The sequence below is a fragment of the Alternaria postmessia genome, assembly GCF_024291825.1.
Source record: "Alternaria postmessia strain BMP 2775 chromosome Unknown scaffold_30, whole genome shotgun sequence".
Classification (NCBI taxonomy): domain Eukaryota; kingdom Fungi; phylum Ascomycota; class Dothideomycetes; order Pleosporales; family Pleosporaceae; genus Alternaria; species Alternaria postmessia.
The window spans coordinates 232,429-251,899 of NW_026260103.1; the positions used below are offsets into that span (position 1 = coordinate 232,429).

Here is a 19,471-nt window from a genome sequence, read left to right on the forward strand (position 1 = left end):
CTGATGTCAACCGCTCGAATCTACAAGGGACGCTGTACTACATCACAAGCTGCGTTCATGCACGTCGTATCGTTTTCAGGCCATTGCCGCGTGAAGTGCTATTGAATGCCAGTGTTCATATCCTGCTACCATTGGGTCGCTCAAAGTAGGTATGCTCCATACATGCATAACCTCTCTAATGGGATATACTCTGGAATACAGGCTGACTATTTATAGCCGCATTAGGTTCACAGATCTGCAATTCAGAAAGCAGTATCATTCGTGAAGGGGATACTTTGTGCTTCCAAGAGGCGTTTCAACAATATGCTCATGTAGACTATGGTCTACAGCATCTATACCAGCCACAACATGGTTGACACTTGCAACATGAAGAAAATGGCGCACGCTTGGGGCGAGTGATTCGGTGCGTCCATTGAGACTACCAATAATTTCGAAGTTATGCCGTCCCAACTATCTTACTCTGCTGGACTATAAAGCTTCACTGATCTACAGCGACCTGGGTAGATACAAACAGATACCAACGCTATCGTCATTGAAGGCACTTCTGGTTCTGAAGCAAGAAGTCTACTACATTCCGGCGTCGCGGACACCAACACAAGATATCATAACTGTATACCACTCGTCGCGACCGATCTCCGTCCCAATGGCCGACCCTAATTCAACAATCGATACCTCCCAGCCGAGATGTGGAGGTTGACGTATCAGAAATTCCCCGCTCAGCGGTCATGTATGTGATCTGCGGGTCTTTGGCCTGATATTGCTGACATGTTGTGGGATTCAGACCTCAGCAAGACGTTTCAACAGCCAATTCGTTACATACGATGGACTCCTGAACTACAGCTGTTCCGACAATTTATACTGTACTCTATAAACCGACGCTGGCGCATTGACCAGGAGAAGAAGAATCACGGATCGTGGTGGTCGCAGTACTCGGCCTTGGCTAAGTCATACGATATCCTTGTTTCGTCGCATTCGTGTTGCACGATATCATGAGTTGGCCTTTTTGCTTCCGTTGTCTCCTTCCGAAGCGGAGTAAATTCGACACACACGCAGTCGCTCCAAGATCTACAGCTTTTGTACTTTCCATCCGCTCAATGTTCATAAACCAGGTAATAAATTATATGGGTCTCGTTACTTCATCTTTCTCATCTGAGAGATATGCAACAGCGATGTCTTCTCCAGTTCCAGCCAGAGACATGTCGTGCCGCCACGCTCGCACCGCCACGCTCGCACCATCCGGCGCAGCGCAACAGTCGGCGGTAGCACGAACACAGGCTGATGGAGAAATTTTCACATTACCATCGAGCACATGATTTCAGTCTCTCACTCGGTCGTTTTGACCGAGATGAACGTAGGCTCATGTTTTCTTTGTTCAGGAGATGAAAGAAAAGAAATCGCGCACTGTTCCAATCGTCTTCTCACACTCACAAGCACAGCAACCGGTTGTTCGCTGGCAAGGTTACTATGTACCAGCAGTTCATATCATCACCGACATCGGCTAGGAACGAAAGTCCCCTGAATCGCAGCTCACAGATCACACCCCTGGAACACTCTCTGGTTCGTACAAAAGGAGGCAAGGCCGCTCGAGTCTCAGTCACAATGACTTATCCTATTCATTTGTGACTCGCTACTATGATCGTCTCTATACAGCATACTTGATAATCATCACTCCGTATTGTAGACGTGATGCTTAATGTCTTATCATACATTAGGATCTTGTCCCACAAGCCCAGCGTCACCAAAACTACCGGTCCCCCCTCGCACCGCCTCTTCGTAACGAGAAAGCACGGGCAACGGGACGCTGACAGTAGACATGATCTCGATCGTAACGAGAGGACGTACCCGCACCACCAAACTTGCCCAAGTAAGGTGTGGAGACAACCATTGGCAAGAGACTGTGCACTGCATTCGGAGATGAGCTTCGTAAAGGTATATCTATTCTCGACTGGTACGAATATACCATGACTATCGCGGTACTGCAAATGCAAAAGTTTGGTAGACAAATCAAAGCTCAACAAAAGAATAGATCTCTCAGTGGGAACACTTGTAGGAGAAAAGCTCAGGGTGTATAGCGAACACTTCATCTTCGTCTCGATGGTCATAGAGCTCTTTCCATGTTTCGAGGAGCTCAGGTGGTAACTCCCACGGTGCGTCATCTCTACCGTCATCCAAGATGAGTCGAAGCAGATACCTTTTAGTTGTGTTGCTGTTATCATCGCCATCGACGAAAGCATCTCGCGCATGCATCATCCGACAGTTGTTGAAAAAGAGCATATCACCACTTCGACATTCCACACACTTTGCAACCATGTCACCAATAACATGAAGTGCGTTTACTGCTTCGGTTTGTTGAGATGATAACGGAGGTAACGAGTCCGGACGTGGTCGGCAAGCCGTACCAAACAAGCGCGATCGTGAGGCTTGGATAGCCGTCCGACCAGATGGCAGTGTGAAGAGTAGAGGCCGCTGATCGAAGGCACCCTCTTCTTTGGCACTATTACGGTGTCAGATTGCTTCAGTTGAATACGACGACATCACGTAGTTCTTACTTGATGACTGTGAATGGTTGGCGCAATGTCTCCACTAAGTCAGGTCTACGTTTCACAAGCTCCGCCAGGATATCATCGATGTTCGCTAGACGGATATTACCACCTGAGGCAGCAGTTGAAAGGACATAGAACGAGAGTATCGATCCATAATCTGTGTGGAATGGCTACGAGCATTAGCAAGAAGTTAGGAAGCCATGTTGCTAACTGAAATTACCAAAGCAGCACTCCTGTTAGCCGGTCCCCTAAATGACATCTTTCCACCCTCTCCATCTGCCTCCAAGTTGGCAACGTGGTCTACCGGTGTATTAGTGCGTGCTCCATGCATCTGGGCGAAGACAACCCACGAAGAACATTCGGATCGCCCGGTGCCAGTGCTCTCTTCGTGCCGACATGGCTGGCGAGGCCTGTGAAAACTACTACGTTCTTGTATTTGCTGAACCATGCAGACCTGATGCCTCTGACTATGAAATACGGCTGAGTTGTTGGAAGCAGGACACTAAACTGACGGATTTTGTGAGATAGAGAGGGTAAGGGGAAGTGCTCGGCCTGCAACTGGTTTAGAGACAGTCCTGTAGCTATGTAGTTCTCAGTATGCAATCCAAATCCAATAGCACCTTCTTACAGTTAAAGTAATCGAAGGCTTGTTCGAGTTCGCGCAAGTCATCGAGCGACAGTTGCAAGGTAGGGTGTTCATCTGAACGACCTTCATTATGTGTGTGCGTCAGACTGTCTTCTGTTTCGGCCCATATTGCGCTTGGTAGAGAGCGTGCATGACCGCTCCGAAGCTTTTCTTTCAATTCGGTGATATCGCTCGAAGACGGAGTATAACCAGACGTATCCAGAAACTCGTCAGTGTAGAGAGCCATTTGAAGGATCCAACGAAGCAAAGGTGTTTAGTGCCGCAAAATGTGTAATGCCAGGGATTCAACTCAGTCAATTAGACTCTGGCAGCGGCCTGAGAAACTCGCTGCCTCTTAACCCAACTCCGCAATTTCAGCCTCATACAGTTCATCCTGAAGTGGGGTGTGCGGGGAATCTATGACACACGATTCTGGATTCGACTGATATGCCGGCAAAACTCATAGGACTCGCTTCGAGAAGGTGGGATTGCAAGGCTTACAAGACGCAAGGCTGTCCAATCGCATAACGACAGGGCTTCTGGCTTTGATTACTGGCTTGTCTTATCACACGTCATAGTCCGATGACTGATCTGGCAAATGGTTGATTCGCGACTGCAAAAGCAATTGCATTGCATCATCCCAATCCTCTTTTGTGTTTGTATTGAACAGGCTGTGATCATAGACCGGAGAAATTTTAGTACCAGCGAGCCGTTCTATTAGCATAGATAGATCATCACGAGTACGCATGGTGCGTATGTCGATATGCGATAATGCTTCGGGGTTCCACATCGCCACCAGAGGTTCGATTTCTCCGTTGCCGTTTCGGAAGCATGTGACAGGGTCTCGATACTTGATACACAAGTGTCTCAACTCTGAGCCTGCCAACAGCGGATAGTCGCATGGAACGATCAACCAATGGCATGTATGATCGAAAGTTGAAGCCGAGAAGACAGCGGTCGCAGGCCCTGTCTGCCCTACCTCCCGGCCCAAGGTCTCTTGCGACAGTACACGAGCATCTACATCGCGAGGAATAGATATCGTTGCCCGCTGCGATTCGTTTTGTACCATGATACAAAGGTGCTTTGCGTCTGGAAATGTGTTGTGGAGCATCCTGAGCTGACTGAGGTACATCGGAATTCCGTCCACGTCTGTGAGGAGATGTTTCGGGATGCCCATCCGTGAGGAACTCCCACCTGCCAAAATCGCAATGCCGAAATCAGGAACGGTAGATACTAGTCCAGGCATGACTTCTTTTGAGAGATTAGATATGCTAGAGGGTAACGACACGTAGCAGCTCTTAGCGCAAGCACATCGAGAAGGAACAGTAAGTTTAAAATGTGCCAGCGTGAGCGTTAGAATAAACAAAGTGTTGTCCGTCACCGAGTGGCACACCGAAAAATGTCGCGAAGCGGTTCGGTGAAGGAAGATTCGGGCTGGGGATGCACCGGTGTTGACCGAAATGACCGGTGAAGGCGTTCGGTCAGTCGATTGTGTGGCACAATAGCTAAAGTGGCCGGGATTCAAATGCACTGACAAAGAGGCAAGGTGGGGCGACCCAATGCGCGAGAGCCGAGCTACCTCAATTTAGATCCCACGCATCAGCAAACTTCGCTAGGCTTGTTCGATCATGCAACGTGAGGTTCATTGAATTTTGTGGCCACAATAGCCTAGTATCTCCATCTTCATATACCCAGCTATGTAGCAGAAACTCATGTTCGTTGAGACAACCTGATCGATAAACACGTCATGATTCCTCTAGCTTCTCCCGACCATTTCCGGAGGAAGAAACGTCTACCGGATGACTCTTTGCCAGCGAGCCTTGGGCCATCGAAACGCACGCGAATGAATCCGGAGCTGCAATCTTATGACGAGATACACCAGCATGTTCTGCTTGCGGCGGCTAAGACACTCCGTGTGCCTGTCGAAAAGCTGTTATCATTAGCAGCTTCATCCAACGTCTCTTCAAGGCCTCATAGTGTGGACGTCTTCTCCAGATCGAATTCAGACGATCCTGCGGATGACATAACACCACCTGAAGATTCTGAGCATGACGATGAATACGAATCATATGATTTCTCCTCCCCTGAGAAGCTGCACCGATCATCCACTGCAAATACCATCTGGGATCCCCGTATATACAGTCAAACCCATACAGGTCACAACATTGAGTCGGTTCAGAATCAGCGTGGAAGGGAGACGAACAAGAGCTTTGATGTGGATTTGTTTGCGCCACCAGACTCCGGCCAGGCTCCACCGACCCCACGAGACGACCATGGGGTTTCCAACAATGACGAATTCTCATCAACTGGCAATTCCTGGAACGGATATTCTGCACATGACTTTTCCGTTCCTTCGTATCAAGTTGGCTGTACCAACACTGATCAATATCTCACACCTCCTCTATCAGCGAGTACGTCAGAATTGGATAGCTTCACGGCCGCGTATCTTGAAGCATCCCCAGCTCAAATAGTTCAGAGTCTTCAAGGCTTTGATGGGCAAAGCTCTGCAAACGCACACTGGGGTATGGTCAACCAATGGTCTGGAGGGCCAAGCGTTGGATCTTTCGATCCTATCTCTGATGTTCAGGAAGATGTGTTCCAAAATGCTAGATTTGGTGGGAACAATAAGGGAAAGCGTCGTGGTCCCTTTCGTGTGGCAGAGCAGCGACAAGAAACAGGGTTGACCAGGAGAATCGGTGCATGCATTCGTTGCAGCATCCAACGTATCAGAGTAAGATGTGATGAGTTGTTGTTATGGCTCTTTGGCTAATTCTTTCGTAGTGTATACCAGACCCAGCTGACGAGCGCGGTTGTTGTCGAACCTGTAGCCAAACTCCTCTGAGAACGCGCAGATTGCCGTGCCTTCGATATAAGATTACCGATTCAGAGCTTTTGGATCATGAAGTATGCCCAAGACCGGCGTGGACAACCCGTTGGAAGAGGATGGAAGTGATTGATATCACTACTTGGGAGTCTGACGCTATCAAAAATATAGACATCACCCAAGGCGTTGGGAAGACCTCTTTCACTTTGCAGGTCCGCAAGTTCAGACCAGTGGAAGGAGATGCACTGTGTCGGAAATGGAAAGCAAATGGTGTTGAGCACAGTTATGAATGTGCAACTTATGCTATTGCAGACATGAAGGAGGCAGGTAAAACGATGTTTGATTTTGCTCAGAGCAATCTACCAACAGCGATTCGGTTTTGGGTTGATGAGAAAGTTCCTTTGCTGCGAAGCACGTACAACATGGCGTACAATTACTCGTTCAATGCTGAGGTAGGATTCCCTCCGGAGGGAGTGGACTTTACTGACTATTGAAGCGCGAGGAAGACCGTAAACTTCTCTCTGCTACTCTGCGCATGTGGTCTGCCTCTCGTATGATGTCTCGGTCAGATTACATATGTGGCCGAGAGACGCTGGGAATGCAGAGACGGAACTACGGACCTAACTCCACAAACACTGGGAAAATCTTGACTCCTCCAGTCTTCTCTGCACAAATGGAGGTAATATTCGTCGCTGAGTTGCTGCTACCTGCGAAGAGGGAGATTCTCGAGCGTCTTAAGACTCTCGTCTCGGAAAGCAACAGACGCTCATGGTTGGCGATATATCTCTGCATATTTCTGTTGCTCCATAGTTGCGCGCTTCTAACAAAAAAGGACCATGAAAGAGCCGAGAAGCAGGGTCTCAAAGTAAGACAGTCTTCATAAGTTATTAGTAGTCTTTTGTTGACGATACCATCCAGCAACGTTTCTATCGACCTCGAGTGATAGCCGAATTACACAACGGCGCAAAGATTATTCTTGCGTACTTCCATTTCTGCAACAGAGGCGACTATCCGCTACATATGGATTGGAACTCAGAAGACCAGACAAGATTTACTGGCCTGAGACTGGAACAAATTGAGTTCATGCGTCGAACAAAGAGTGAGGCGGAAGATAAGAGTGCGTAATACATTCCCACTATACATGATGTCTCCACTAACAGTATTTCAAGCGTTACACTTCCACAGCGTCCTGAACAATCACGCATACGAGGATGAATATTACTTTCTCGCTCAGCTTTGGGAGCGTGACTGGAAACCAAGACATACGATATAAAATAGGCAACTTTGCTTTGCGAAGATGTCAGTAAAACAGTCTCTCTATCATGATTTATATCAAGATATATCTCAAAAGTACAAGTACCCGTCTTCAACTGTGCAAATTTACGCTATTCCGTCTAAATTTACTATGCTCGATAACAAATTTGTTCCAATGCCCATATAAACAGTTGATAAAAGTCCAGACTCCACTCATGCAACCATGAAATCTACCACTACGAAAATTGCGCTCCAATACCCTTAACCATGTCACAACCAAGATCTCTTGGAATAGTCTGTACTAGCGGACTTCGTTTCGGGACGCTGTCTGCAATGTTTGTAGGTGGCTTTTTCGATCTTCGTGATGCGCTCAAAGAGTCGCAGAACTCACGATCAAACTCTAGAGTTTGGAACGTTAGTAGCCCTCTTTACATACAGTCCGATCTGTTCCTACCATTGCAAGAGACCAGGCTGGTGTACGGTCTAATGTCCTTCTTACATTCCTCACACGAGGAGCTGACGCATACCTTCATTGTCAAGGTAGGTGGGCGGGTTGCACAGGCAGTTTAAGGTACGGATGGCTTTCGTAGATAGGCCAGAGTCTATCAGATTCGAGGGTTTATCCGTGGATCAGTATGCTGAAACTATTGTGGACGTTGCGAAAATTGAAAGTGACTTTGAAAGTTTTTCTCCTGACCAAAATATACAGAAAGCTCAGAGGTGATGGATTAGCGATTGAAAGATATCAATAATGTCTTCTAACTTGATGTTATATCTGATAGCACCACCTCCATAGTCCTGCATCTGCACTGGCAAGATGAAGCTCTTGCAGCCTTGTTAAGAATGGCTACGTGTCTGTCGTCCCTGGAGAGCATCCCGGACTGAACGCTCTCGAGTCCGGAGACGGTATCGGGTTGAATCCATCAACAGAGCTTTGTTGTTCTCCACATGCATACGAACTTTGGCAGCGGAGTGGCAGCAATATAGAGAAAAAGTGGAGATAGTGTTTAGTGACATACTTGCATGCTTCACCGAAAACTCGCCTCCAGCCCGATTCTTAGTGAGTAAGAGAAGGCTGCAGGAGTGCTTACCTGTATGTTCGGGGAGGCGTCTGCCAAGCCATTACCGAGGCAGGCTGACATGTATCTTGCATATACGAGCTACAGCTTACAACCTATCCGCGTCGACTTTGCTGTGCACCTTCTCACTGCCAACCAACAAAAGAGAACACTTGGTGCGTACACTGTGGCTGACTTGGTGAAGGAGGTTAGACTTCATATCGGTTTGCGCTATTTGGAGCGTGATGCTGCCTTGAATGTTATTGTCAAAATTGGGCGTAATGATACTTTGAGCACCTTGATTGGTCAGGGGGATCTTCCCTTGGTAATCATGGCGAGGACTGACCGTGGGACCAATTCGTCGAGCTGTCCTTGTAACGTTGTTTGTGAGCCGCGTGTCGTGGAATTTACCTAGATATCAACTTTTCGCATATATTCATGTTTCATCCTGCAATACGTACCCTGTTATCGGAGGACATCGGAGTGAATGTGCATAAGCAGGAGGATATAAGAGGATGGACAAAAGGACATGGAGATGCGATCGGAGAGAGATAAAACATTTGCGCGCACATCGAACTGATACTGTGCGAAAAAATGAGATGTATCACGGTACGTCATACCTGCCTAGGTAGGTACCTAAGTTCACGCAGTGTACGTACCTGGGTATAGTTTGATTATGTAATTAATGGCGCTCTTGCTCAGTACTAATGTATGCTCCAAAGTCCAAAGCGCCAGGCTTTTCAATTTTGGGATGAGATAGGCACGAAACATGCCGGCAGATCTCTCGGCAAACCGATTGCGTTGGTGGCGTACGTTGACTACAGCCAACCTCGGTCGCGGAGCACCGAGGCCGAATCACGCTACTGCACACCTGCTTTCTAGCCACACTCATGGTTCTGCATCAACGACTCAATGCATACTTCTTTACTAACATCTCGGCGACCTGTGTGCGACATTCTCAGCGGAGCGGAACACCGAGCACCGTCGTTCTTCTTGAGACTCACCTGGCCGAGCCTATCTCTTCTTACTCCGCTCTCGTGCCTACATCCCGACTACTCGGAGCTGGGCGCCGAAACTCGAACCGTTGACCACGGAACCCAAGGGCACGATCCTAGCCATGCAAGCGTAGGTCTTCGCAGCTCATTTCTGGTTGGTCACAACGTGTTTCGACACGAACTAGAATACTAACGCCAACGCGTAGGTGCGATCAATGTCACGAGAGAAAGGTGCGATGCGACAAAACCGTCCCATGTCGACGATGCAGCCTAAGTGGATCGGAATGCCGTTACACAAACCGGACGAAAGCCCGCACCTATAGCCAGGTCCATGTAGACACTCTTGAGCGCAGAATAAAGCGCTTAGAAGCCCAGAACAGAAGTCTGGTGAAGCACAATAGGACTGACCCAGTATCTTGCACAGGCCAGAATACTCCCATCGTTGTCCAGGATGATCTTCCTACAAACGAGAGTAGCAGTCCGCAACACCGTCTGTCAGCCGACGTCGCCGGGGAAGTATCATACCTGTCGATTAATGCGTCCGGAGAAAGGAACTACCTGGGGTCCTCAAGCGGAGTTCTCTTAGCGAACTTCATCAGAGCCAATGTGAACATCGAAACTTCAACACGGTCGATAACGCCACTTGGCGATGATGAAGCTACAGACTCAATGGCTTTGGCTGCAGAGCTTGCTCGCGACCTACCATCTGAACAGATAGCAAGACGACTTGTATTATCCTACCTCAACCATGACCACTTACGCTACCCTGTGGTTCTCCCTGCCACCCTCTTGTCGATACTTTCGGAAACATACAGCACAAACGGGGCTCTCTACACGCGGACCACAAGCGAAGCCTTTGTCTTCGATATAGTGCTTGCTATCGCCACAGCTAGTATCTGCCGGTCTGACTGGCAAGGGCTGCCAAGTGCGCATAGTCATTACACGCGGGCGATGAAGCGGGGATCGACAATCTTAGAGAAGGGGGGACTTGCTGCTCTCCAGGCAATCATCCTGTTGATTCAATACCGCATGAGCAGTTCCATGCAAGACACCTCAGCCAGTATGTTGCCATATCTCCGTCAAACAGAGGAGTCATTTCGCTGCAAGCATGATCTAAAGACTATACAGGCATGTGGCATTTGGTGGGAGTAGGGAGCAGAATTGCTCTCGAGCTCGGCCTTCACTGTGAAACTGCATATCCGTACAAACGCTCCGATGACTCTATAGGAAACGTAGAACCGAGTGCCGACCATGTCCAGCAAGAAGTCTCCCGGCTTTGCTTCTGGAGCATCGTGGCAATGGACAGGTGCGTTTGGAAACTCCAATGCGAAAATACGCAGGAAGGAATACCAGCTGATTACGCAGCAGAATAGTCAGCAACATATTAGGTAGGCCTCTCGCCATTCGCGACGACGACATAGACACAGCGCTTCCGTCTGATCTATGCGACAAGATCCTGCTTTCTGGTGTCGAGACACCCATGGCCGAACATCTGGTCGCATGCCGCCGCGTTTCGATCTTCGTTCAGATCATCAAGTATCGCCTACTGTGCGGTGACATTATCGAGACTCTGCACAATCAGGGTCGAAAGAATCTTCCAGACGATGAACTCCGCCACCGCAGAGATCAATTTGCAGCCGACCTCAAGACTTGGCGCTTGAACGTTGAAAGAGTCGTTCCTCCAAGCTCTGTGAATGACATGACGTCTTCGTCTTGCTTTACATCACCTACTTGGTTCGAGATGATATATCATAACGCTGTGCTAATGCTTCATCGGCCATCCCCTAAACTGGACACATCAAGAGACCCAGTTGCTGTACAAGCAATCTTTACCTCCTCTCAGGCTTCCATATCCTCATATGCAAGTCTCCATCGTATGGGGATCTTGAACCACAGCTGGCTTACACTACAAGCTTTATTCATGGCGGGATTGTCATATGTGTACGCTGTAACGATGCACTGCCAGGCCAATCGTAGACAACTAGGCGGGCTGCTGAACAAAAATCCGAGCACCATGGAAGTGATCAGTGACACACGTACGTGCTCAAATATCCTCGTAGCGGTTTCGGAGAGATGGAAGTCGTTGCAACGCTGCGTCGACATCTTCAATAGATTGAGCGATGCTATTCTGATCGACGTTATCAAATTCAGCACAACCCCCATCAACGCTACTCATTTGCCGACCAACGATTCGGGAAATCGTGACGAACAGTACAGAGATAGGTCCGAGTTGGCGGCAGAAACAAACTCGAACGATTTGGTTCAGCACCCTCAATGGAACCACGCATCATACCTCCAGCCTATGGGGACTGATCGAGTGGTATCTAGCCTATCGCCATTGGCTATCGAGAATGAGTTCAGAGGCTCAGCGTTCGATCTGCAACAAATGTATGATCAGCAGCAAGTCGATATGTCTGTGTATCGATTCTCTCAGGCTTGGTTCGACAGCTTCGACTTTTATGGTGGTATTGGGCCGCAGCTCAATGACATCACGATGGGTACACATCTTTGATGTTGGTCTGTTTTCACTGTTGCGGAGGCTGCATTAAAGTTCATGTACTCCCCATTCTATATACAACCCCGTTGGAGAAAGCTCGTTGGAACGTCTACAACCTTGCTTCGCAAGTATTCCCCGATACCTTTGCCGAGCCCATCAATGCGCGAGCTACTGGCAATACCACCATCCAAGAAGTCGAGTACTCGGCTGTACCGGTTAGTCAGTGAAGCAACTTCTAGCATGCAAACCGGGGTACTTACAAGTGGACTGCGAGAATGTTTGGAAACTCGCACCTTTCGACTCTACACCCGTCCTTCCAGTCATCCTCGAACAAAGCACACAGCCGCTCCACCGTCAGAAAGCTCTGTAGCCACGGGTACTCATCAGCATGCCTAACAAAGAAACCAACATTCGAATTGTTGCCTTTGTCGCCGGATCTTGCATGCACAACGGCCCCTAATGGGGCTTTTGATGTGAGGCCGAATGACCGAAGATCTATGGGTGTTTTGGTTTCGTATGACGGTCGCAGCTGTGGATATTCGGCAGATCTGGGTGGAAACGGGGCGTATATCATCGGTTCGTCGTCCAGTCGCACTCTGTGGTTGATCTGACTGACCGGCATTGTTGTGGGGAAGATTTCCATGAAAGGCTTGGGATCCATTGACCGAAAGTCCAAGTTCATGTGATAGCCTGCCATTGGTCAGGTTATCAACCTCGAGAGACGCGCATCTTCTGGATTTCTGACTTACCAGGATAGCTTTGCATACGAAGGGAGTAGATAGGGATTCGAAACTTGCTTGCAGCAATGTCTTCTTTCCTCTTTGCTTGCGCGAAGACTCGCAACATGGCTGTACCCGCTGCCTGCGATTTCGGATCAAGCGCTTGGCCACCGTAAAGCTCCATAGACAGTTTGCTGAACTGATTACCCTGAAAGATGCTTGTCAGCTGTCGCTTCATCATCTCCGCCTTTTCCGAAATGTCCAGGCCGTTGAGATAATAAATAGTTTCAGCTTGATACCCTCCCGGAGCTGCAACCATGACCTTGGTGGTGAGTGGTGGCGGAAACCCCTTCACTCCGCTGACGAGAACTTCCCGCCGCGGCTCGCCTGTGGCCGTGATATTTACGGTGCGTATATCGGCCACTACGTCGGGATTGAGATACATCTCACCCTGGAGCTCGTACAACAGCTGCGCGGTGACGTTTGCAGCAGTAACTTTGCCACCAAGATCTTCCTGTTTTGTTATGTAGCTGGATCCATTGGGCATGATCTCAGCAATGGGAAAGCCGACGTCGACCAATCCTGGAAGAAGGTCTTTGAAGCCAGAAAAGTTTGCGCCGCAAACGTAAGGTCCGCATTCGATCAGATCTACAATGGAGATTAGTACTAGGAGAAAGCACAGAACATGACCGCTATCGACTTACGCCCCGCAATAAGTGCCCCAGCTAGCTCATCGAAGGAGTCATGTTTCCAGTTATACCACCACGCTGCTGCACCAATCTGTATCAGCCGAGTCAGCGATCTCCCACAAGAGACAAAATGATTATAGCCAAACATACCACTGGAGACGCATCCGTAACTCGCCCACACAAGACAATATCAGCCCCCTTCTTCAATGCCTCCACGATCCCCCAAGCCCCGATATACGCCACCGCACTCGCTGGTTCCTCGAATCCCTTTGCCCATTCCACAAAGCACTGGTCACTATGATCCAAATGCCGAAACCCACTTCCCTCCCCTGGTGCTCTCCGCAACATTTCTGTGACCTCGGCTGTGACATCGTCGCCCAGTACCGCTGCGATTCTCAGATGTCCATGCCCATTTTGCGCACAAAGCTCTCGCACCTTCTCCCGGAGCGCCTCCGTGTTCAATGCGCCCGCATTTGTAACAACCTTGATCTTCTTGTCGACGATGATATCGATGCTTTCTTCGAGCTGGGACAGAAAGCCAACTTCGTAGCCTTGAGATGGATCACTGGCTTTGGCTATGGCATTCCAAGCGATGTTCATTTCCGACAGCCAGTCTCCGGTGATGAAGTCGACATCGTCTGTTTGTGCCATGCGGAGCATGGCATGGGGAGCATCACCAGTCGCGCCAGAGACGTTGCCTATGCGAATGCCGCGTTGCGGCGCTGGTCTTGTGCGCATGGTCAATATAGTGTGGGAAGTATAGGCTGGAAGTACTATTATCGTGTCGGTCGTGAATCTTGCTGTTGAACGTTCATTCAGACGGAACACAATGTTGCCAATATTTTGGCTGGAGACCTTTTTGCGTGGAGGCAATATTGAGTCAATCTAGCTAATAGACCTCTCCATGTACCTGCCCAGCCGATTACGCCCTTATGCCTATTGTAGCGACTAAACGACAGCTTCGAGAATGCCGACAACCGACCGCAATCAGTTAGCTGGCGTGATTCGTACCCCAACAACCACGCTTCGGATGCGTCGCCATCGCTCGGAGGACGTGCTAGCTGCGGAATAGTTACATGGATGTTTTTTCGGCGTAGGTACGCCGAGTGTCATTGTTACCTTACACGCAGTCTTGCTCGGGGCGGCGTCGCCGAGGGTAAGTGGCCCACCACTGCGAGTCAGTGCGGGGGAGCAGGCCTACCCAGATTAGGATCTTAGCGCCTCAAGCTTCTCTTTAGTGTCTGATATCCTGTGTGAGGACACCATTATCCGGGGAAACCCCATGGGGAGAGAGACTAGTATTATGATGCGCAGGGTAAATGGTCCAAGTCCGATATAAACCATTGCGCCGTCGACAGGGCTATTCATCCTGACCTTCTGTTCTCCTCTCCTCATTGCGAAACCTCCCGTGAACAGCATTATGTCGGTACCACAACCCGAGCCAGTGCAGGGTGTAGGATCTCCCTTGCCAGCTCACACCGTGGACCCTATCGATGAGAAATACCAGAGCCAGCATACGGAGTATGAGGAGAAGGTTCAACCCAAAGTCGACTACTCTGGGGCCACAGCTAAGACGAGTCCTGAAGAGAAGAAGCTCGTCAGGAAGTTAGATATCTGGATCATGGTGAGTTAGCCATGTGCATGCCTTTCAAAAACCGACTAACAATCTACTCCAGCCCATGCTCTGGCTCATGTACTGGCTCAACTACTTGGGTAAGAATTTGATACTATGAAGCTGTCATCAGTAGACTTTATGCTGAACGGATACCTAGATCGCAATGCCATCACTCTAGCTCGTCTGAATGGTTTCCAAAAGGACCTTGGACTTACTAGTTCACAATACAGTACTGCTATCTCTATCCTATTTGTTGGATACATCCTCGGACAGGTAAGTTATGACTGTACGAAAGCTATGCGAGTCATCCACTGACTTCGTACCTCTATACTTATAGATCCCTAGTAATATGATTATCACTCGAGTCAGACCTTCGTGGTACATGGGTATCTGCATGATGGGCTGGGCAGTCGTAAGCGGGCTCACTGCCGTCGTGCATAACTACACGGGCATTGTACTTGTGCGTTTTTTCTTGGGTGTAGTCGAGGCGCCGTACTACCCAGGAGCGCTCTACCTCCTGAGCATCTTTTACACGAGGAAGGAGATTGCGACACGTATCAGCATCCTCTATTCTGGCAACATACTCGCGTCGTCCTTTGCCGGACTCATTGCCCTTGGCGTCTTCAAACTCGATAATGTCCATGGTATCAGGTATGGCCCTTTTGTACGCAGCGAGCACAAGATATATACTGACCCTCGACGGTATAGCGGATGGCGTTGGCTCTTTATAATACAAGGTGCCGCCACCTTTGTCATCGCCGTAGCAGCCTGCTTTATCCTCCCTGACGAGCCTCTAACCACATGGTGGCTTAACCCCGAAGAACGCACACTTGCGCACGCTCGGGTTGCACGAGATACTGTTGGCCACTCTGCCGATGTCTCCATGCTTGCTGGTCTCAAGGAAGCTGTTCGCGACCCCAAAGTGTGGGTATTCGTCTACATGCAACACCTACACATGTAAGTTCCCATGACCCCGATAATCTACCGTCTCTGACATTTTTTGAGAGCGACCAACGGCTTCAAAAACTTCATGCCGACGATTGTCAATACGCTAGGCTTCTCGCAGGAAGTCACACTTGTATTGACATGCCCACCATACCTGATAGCAGGTGCATTCTCCGTCGCATGGGCGATATCATCCGGTCATTACAACGAGCGCACCTGGCACATCACTATCGCTAAAGGCGTGGCTATCTTTGGGTTCGTGCTCGGCTGTGCGACTATGAACGTAGGCGCAAGATATTTTGCCATGTGCGTCTTCACAATCGGTACATATGGCGTCAACAGTATTATTCTTGGATGGGTATCTTCAACATGTGGGCAGACAAGGGAGAAGAAGTCTGCTGCTCTGGCTATTGCCAACGTCGCGGCTACCCTCAGCTTGATCTGGACTCCTGTAAGTTTTGCAAATCGGTCGCTTGTTCTGGATGAAGTGACTGACGTCGAATAGTACATCTGGCCAGAGTCGTCGGAGCCACGGTTCGTATTTCCGTTGTCCATGAGTGCCGGTATGGCGCTGATGTGTGCGGCTGGCGCGTGGCTCATGCGGTGGTGGCTGATCCGGGAGAATCGAAGGATCAAGAGCTCGAACTCCGAGACTACGATGTTCTACGCTTATTGATCAGGTAGATGGAGATACTAAGATACATGGACGTTCTGCATACTCGGTCTTATACATGCGTATTTGGTAGGCAGCTTATGCCCGATGGTGATTGATGAAATTATATTTTCTACCTTGCGGACTTGGTCATGCCAAACCAATGATATTTTGTTTGAATCTGGTCAAAATGATACATACGACCATAGGACACTGAAAATTAGGCTTCCCGTCCGCTCAGCCATATACAAGCAGTGTACCGGCGGATTAGTAGTTAGGTGGGTGACCACTAGCGAATCCCCGCTGTTGTATGTTTTTGTCTTTTTGCTTGAACGAACGAACCCTGGGTGACTTTTTTGGTACCAGCGTCGAACGAGTGGAAGAACAAGTATGAGTAGCGATCGGTAAGGTGAGATCAAAAGTGAAACAACGACTAGGTAACCTCAAAATATGCAGTCAAATAGGCGCATGGCAGACTGTATCGTGCAGCCAAAGCCACTTGTGTGAACAGGCATACCAAGGCAGTATGGTTTAGAATAAAGATATCATATCAATCTTGCAGACTTGTCAGTAATGCTTCTACGTAGAGAGAGTGGCATGACTACCATTGATAAATGGTTGAGGTATCTTAGAACGCCGTAATCCAAGCTTTTACTCCCATCGCGGCTCTGAAGATTGATGCCGCGACGCCCAAACTCCATGCTCCCTTTTCATGCTATTCCGTGCGATTTCTTCTTCCCGTATGTTCGAGCTTGACCTCGTCTCGTGTATTCTTCAATGACACATAACCTGCGCGACTGCACCAAGAGCAGCTGCCCAAGCCATGTCATCAGTGATTCCTGAAATTCTTTTTCTGGTAAAACAGATCCGTCCTACTACTACCCAGATTTATAATCTTCGGGCACCCATCGCGGTCCTTCTCCAGGCGCGTGCACTCGAAGCAGTAAAAGGCGTCAGAGATGCCTTCGCCACCGCAGACGACGCATTTGTTCTGGTAATTGCCGAATGAGCACTCGTCGCAAATGCGGGCGAGGGTGGTCGGGCGCACGTAGGAGTCGCATACGGGGCATTTGCCGTCGCACTTATCGCAGAGGCGGCCGATGGAGATGCCGGATTGCTTGCGGCACATTACGAGATCGCTGCGTTGGATGTCAGTATAGGCGCGTATTTGTGTTGGGTGGAAGCACTTACGGATGATGGCGAGACATGGCGCGGATTTATAGATGTGGCGCAAAAGACCGACAGGCCGTATTGGAGCGATTTGGGCAAAAGTTTGTGTTTTGGGTAGGTCTGGGAGCGGTGGTGGTGTTTGTGGTGGCGCGTGGATTTGGGACTTCAGATTCGTATGCAGAAGAAAGACAGTCGTGACTTGACCTAAGAGCTTCGGGGGTCCGCTGAACCCGTGATCCGTGCGCGAAGCTTCCATCGCGTCACCAAGTTTCCTTGCATTACAAACAACGCCAGCAAACAACCACACGTGATTTCTCGTTTCTGCCAAAAGCACCGTAGAAAGAACCAAAAACAATCATAGGCTGCACGCGGTACTGCCATGGACGGGCCCATTGCATCAGCTGTAGTCCTTCCGGATGACCCACTACAGCCAGCCTCGCCCCCTGTGAACGGCCACAAAAGACGCCAGGAATCACTATCAGAAGACACCGCAAAGCGACCACGACTCGACGATGATACTACAACTGGAGACAGACGTGACTCTATTACCAAGGACTCCAAGGACCCCAAGCCCGCTCCAGTGCGACGCGAGAGGGGACGAGAGCGCAGATTGTTTGGCGCCGCTTTGGGTGCACTCTCACAGAACACTACTACTACAGCGCAGAAACGTCGTGCCGAGATCGAGAAGCGTCAACTAGCTCAGCGCAAACAGGACGACCAAGAGAGCGAACAGAGGAAGGCAGAGCGAACAGCCAGGCGCAAAGAGCAACGATGGAAGGAGCAGAAGCACTTCGAGAAGCAATCGGTACGGCTTGCCAATCTGCGTACGGGGGTTTGGCTGAGCGCTAACTATCCACAGATGCGCATCCGTCATGAAAATCTACTCGCCATGGCGCACTTCCTCCAGACCAAGGCCGAGCCACACCTCGTACGTGTTCTGCTATCAACTCGCATCCGTCACAGCTGACTTTGCCCAAAGTTTTACAAACCCTGGGAGACTAGTCCCGACGAAGAAGACCGTATACGCGACCAAATAACCGAAGCCAAAGAGACCATCAAACGCGAGGTAGAGGAGTTCGAGGCACGACAGCAGCCGGATAATCTGCGGAGACGGGATACTTCCGACGGAAGGATTGGTGATGCAGAGGGTTCAGAAACTGGTAAGAACCATCATGCAGATGCACCTCAAGAAACAACCACAGCCAATGGCGGGACTAATGGTAGCGCCACTTCCCCCAAGGACCTGGACATGAAAGATCATCATTTCGATACCGCTGATGCCGATGGGAAAGCCGAGCGCGCCACTGAGGATATGCAGACCAGCAGTGTTGCAACTCATGGAACTGTCGCTGACCCAACCATCAAGGAAGACGACGATGAGAACGGAGAGGATGTCGTCGAAGAAGCCGCCGAGGATACTGTCATCTATTGAGATCGCCAGGGATCCTTTGCTTCTGCCTATGCCCGTGGCCGGACCGATAGATCGCTGTTGGCAGGCCTTCATTGATACCCTTTACAATGCTGCCCTTGGACCGGTCGCCTCTTTGCCATCCGATCGCCTCAACTCGCAAAGTCTGGTCCTTCATTCTTGAATATCCGACCGTAGTATCATGAAAGCCCTAGTAACGATAGCAAACGTGCTTCGCAGGTTAATCAATGCCCGGCCATCTGTGCTCTGCGAGCTCTGTCCTAATACAAACGATACATCATTCATCGAGTCTATTTGCAGCATGTAGGTTGTCGCATGCGCTGAGGATCGCACAGTATCCTTTCGAAATTTTGAGGCAAGCACGATCGTTTGCGCTTACCGTTCCGGCACGGACGCTGGAAAACAACAACGTACAACACTCGGTTACGGCTGTGCTCGCCTCACTCTGGTTATCTG

At 49.6% G+C, this 19,471-nt stretch overlaps 5 protein-coding genes across 5 annotated transcripts; 3 read left to right on the top strand and 2 right to left on the bottom strand.

Annotated features, from left to right (window-relative positions):
- Positions 1-10,779: 10,779 nt before the first annotated feature.
- J4E82_005637 (uncharacterized protein) lies at positions 10,780-11,811 on the top strand (the record flags this gene model as incomplete). The annotated part of the gene is made up of 2 exons (XM_051731899.1): positions 10,780-10,989; positions 11,266-11,811. The coding sequence occupies 2 exons, from the start codon at positions 10,780-10,782 to the stop codon at positions 11,809-11,811; spliced, it is 756 nt and encodes a 251-aa protein (XP_051588389.1).
- A 56-nt stretch (positions 11,812-11,867) lies between these two features.
- On the bottom strand, positions 11,868-13,942 carry J4E82_005638 (uncharacterized protein; the record flags this gene model as incomplete). Its single annotated transcript, XM_051731900.1, has 5 exons — positions 11,868-12,003; positions 12,057-12,486; positions 12,546-13,163; positions 13,220-13,295; positions 13,355-13,942. The coding sequence occupies 5 exons, from the start codon at positions 13,940-13,942 to the stop codon at positions 11,868-11,870; spliced, it is 1,848 nt and encodes a 615-aa protein (XP_051588390.1).
- Positions 13,943-14,624: 682 nt separating this feature from the next.
- On the top strand, positions 14,625-16,440 carry J4E82_005639 (uncharacterized protein; the record flags this gene model as incomplete). Its single annotated transcript, XM_051731901.1, has 7 exons — positions 14,625-14,828; positions 14,881-14,917; positions 14,977-15,092; positions 15,157-15,470; positions 15,528-15,776; positions 15,825-16,215; positions 16,270-16,440. The coding sequence occupies 7 exons, from the start codon at positions 14,625-14,627 to the stop codon at positions 16,438-16,440; spliced, it is 1,482 nt and encodes a 493-aa protein (XP_051588391.1).
- An 805-nt stretch (positions 16,441-17,245) lies between these two features.
- Positions 17,246-17,624, bottom strand: J4E82_005640 (uncharacterized protein; the record flags this gene model as incomplete). Its single annotated transcript, XM_051731902.1, has 2 exons — positions 17,246-17,555; positions 17,608-17,624. 2 exons carry the CDS (start codon positions 17,622-17,624, stop codon positions 17,246-17,248), a joined length of 327 nt encoding a protein of 108 aa, XP_051588392.1.
- A 341-nt stretch (positions 17,625-17,965) lies between these two features.
- Positions 17,966-19,018, top strand: J4E82_005641 (uncharacterized protein; the record flags this gene model as incomplete). Its single annotated transcript, XM_051731903.1, has 3 exons — positions 17,966-18,391; positions 18,446-18,514; positions 18,566-19,018. The coding sequence occupies 3 exons, from the start codon at positions 17,966-17,968 to the stop codon at positions 19,016-19,018; spliced, it is 948 nt and encodes a 315-aa protein (XP_051588393.1).
- Between the last annotated feature and the right edge of the window lie 453 nt (positions 19,019-19,471).